The sequence below is a fragment of the Macaca fascicularis genome, chromosome 7 (assembly GCF_037993035.2).
Source record: "Macaca fascicularis isolate 582-1 chromosome 7, T2T-MFA8v1.1".
Classification (NCBI taxonomy): Eukaryota; Metazoa; Chordata; class Mammalia; order Primates; family Cercopithecidae; genus Macaca; species Macaca fascicularis.
In genome coordinates this window covers 90,420,543-90,422,579 of record NC_088381.1, presented here as the reverse complement: position 1 = coordinate 90,422,579, position 2,037 = coordinate 90,420,543, and the positions used below count along the sequence as shown (strand labels likewise).

Below are 2,037 nucleotides of genomic sequence, written 5' to 3'. Positions count from 1 at the left end.
CTTTTGTTGTTAACTGGTATAAAATAAAATAAAAAAGGGAACAGGAAAGTAGGATTATAATTAGAGGAAAGGAAGGAACATTTATTGAGGACCAGACACTATTTAAGAAATTTTACATAGAATATCTCATTAGACTTTTATTATAATTATTTGAAATGGCCATTGTCATCCTCATTTCATAGATGAGAAAACTGGGGCTAAGAGAGGTAATATAACTAGTATATGAAAGAGCCTTTATCAATAAAAATGAGGAATTTCTAGGAATTTAAATACTAAAAGAGCATAAATAGCTTATATGCAAAGATATTAGCTTTAGCATTTTTGATGTCTCGCTAATATATTTCTGTAACAGGATTGTCAGTGTTAAATGAGGACAGTACTAATAGATAACTGTTCTTTCCCCTGAGGATGTTGGAGAAACAGACACAAAACAATCAATCATCACACAAGTAATTTTTAAGAATCTATATGGTCTATGACAATGGATTGACACTTGAGACTTATAGTAAGTTACAGAGCTAATTTCTGCTTTCAAAGAACTTCTATTTTGTTGGAAGCCACGTAGATACAGATGGAATGAACAGAAATATTCAAATCCACTAATTAATAGTGCCAGAGAGTCCAAAGAGTTTATGCTGAATGGCATAGTGACTGATCCCATAGAAACATATCATGTACAAACATATCATCGGGGCTTTTTCTGAATGGGAAAGGCTCAGTTGTTTCAAGGGGCCTATATTCTCTTAGCTTGTTTGGGGATACTGAGCTTCAGTTTTTTTTGTTACACAGCTTTATAAGAGGAGCTTGCTCACCTGCTCCCTAAACACCTGCTTCACCTGCTTGTTCTTCAGGGTGTAGATGAAGGGATTGAGCATCGGGGTCACCACGGTGTTAAGCAATGCCACCACCTTGTTCCTGTCTTCCTTCTGGTCACTTTTGCCTGACCGGATATACATGACGATGCAGCTGCCATAGAAGAGAGACATGACGATGTGGGAGGGGCAGGTGGAGAAGGCTTTCTGCTTCTCTTTGTTTAAGGGGATGTGCAGAACGGATGTGGCCATAGCAAGTGGCCGTCACGGACAGAGTGCCCAGTAAGCTGATGTTGGCTATAACAAAACCCAGGAGCTCTATCAGAGTTGTGTCTGCACGAATGAGTTCCAGGAGGGGAAAGTTGTCACAGAAGAAATGGTTAATGATGTTGGGGCCACAGAATGGCTGCTGAAGGATGAGGAAACTTGGAACAATGATGAGAAGGAATCCTGTCATCCACGAGCAGAGGACTAGCTGGACACAGACCCTTTGGCACATGGTGGTGGCATAACACAAAGGGTTACATATGGCCACGTACCTGTCAAAGGACATCACCGCCAGGAGGAAGAACTCTGTGGTACCCAAGAAAAAATAGAGGAAACTTTGCAGGAAGCAGCCTGGGAGGGAGATGGTCTTGTATCCTGTGAGGATGTTGGTTAGCACCTTGGGGAAGATGACTGAGGTGAACCAGATCTCCAGGACAGCAACGTTGCGGAGGAAGTAGTACACGGGCATGTGGAGGCGCCTGTTCATGAGGGTGATGACCACGATAAGCAGGTTCCCCAGCAGTGTGAGGGGGTAGGTCAGGAGGAGCCCCAGGAAGATGAGCATCTGCAGCTCACAGGCCTCTGAGAGCCCCGGCAGGACAAACTCGGTGACGGTGGTGCGGTTCCTGATGGCTCCTCTGACCTCTGCTGGGGAGGGCCGATCAAAGGTGTTCAGCAACAGGAATCGTTATGTTGGGGACCTGAGGACAACCTGGAACTGAAAGGAGAGGGGGCTGAAAGTGCTTTATTTCTGTGAAGGACGTATCTTCCCACTACTGACTACTCAGGCTTATCTGCAGAGCCTCTGGGGTTACCTGTTTCATGTATGCTTTCTGGTGCATCTGTGTGTTAGACGAGAGAGTGGTGATGTGCAAGGTGGTCCAATTAAGGTTCAGAACCAAAATGTATCCTTTCTTACTTCTTGTAACCAAAACTTTTATCCTGATTTCTCAATGAA

At 43.8% G+C, this 2,037-nt stretch overlaps 1 protein-coding gene across 1 annotated transcript; it reads right to left on the bottom strand.

Annotated features, from left to right (window-relative positions):
- Positions 1-791: 791 nt before the first annotated feature.
- Positions 792-1,767, bottom strand: LOC102145347 (olfactory receptor 6E1-like; the record flags this gene model as incomplete). The annotated part of the gene is given in 2 exon segments (XM_015453284.3): positions 792-1,053; positions 1,055-1,767. Coding segments are annotated over 2 exon segments (975 nt in total), but the record flags the coding sequence as incomplete, so codon positions are not given.
- Between the last annotated feature and the right edge of the window lie 270 nt (positions 1,768-2,037).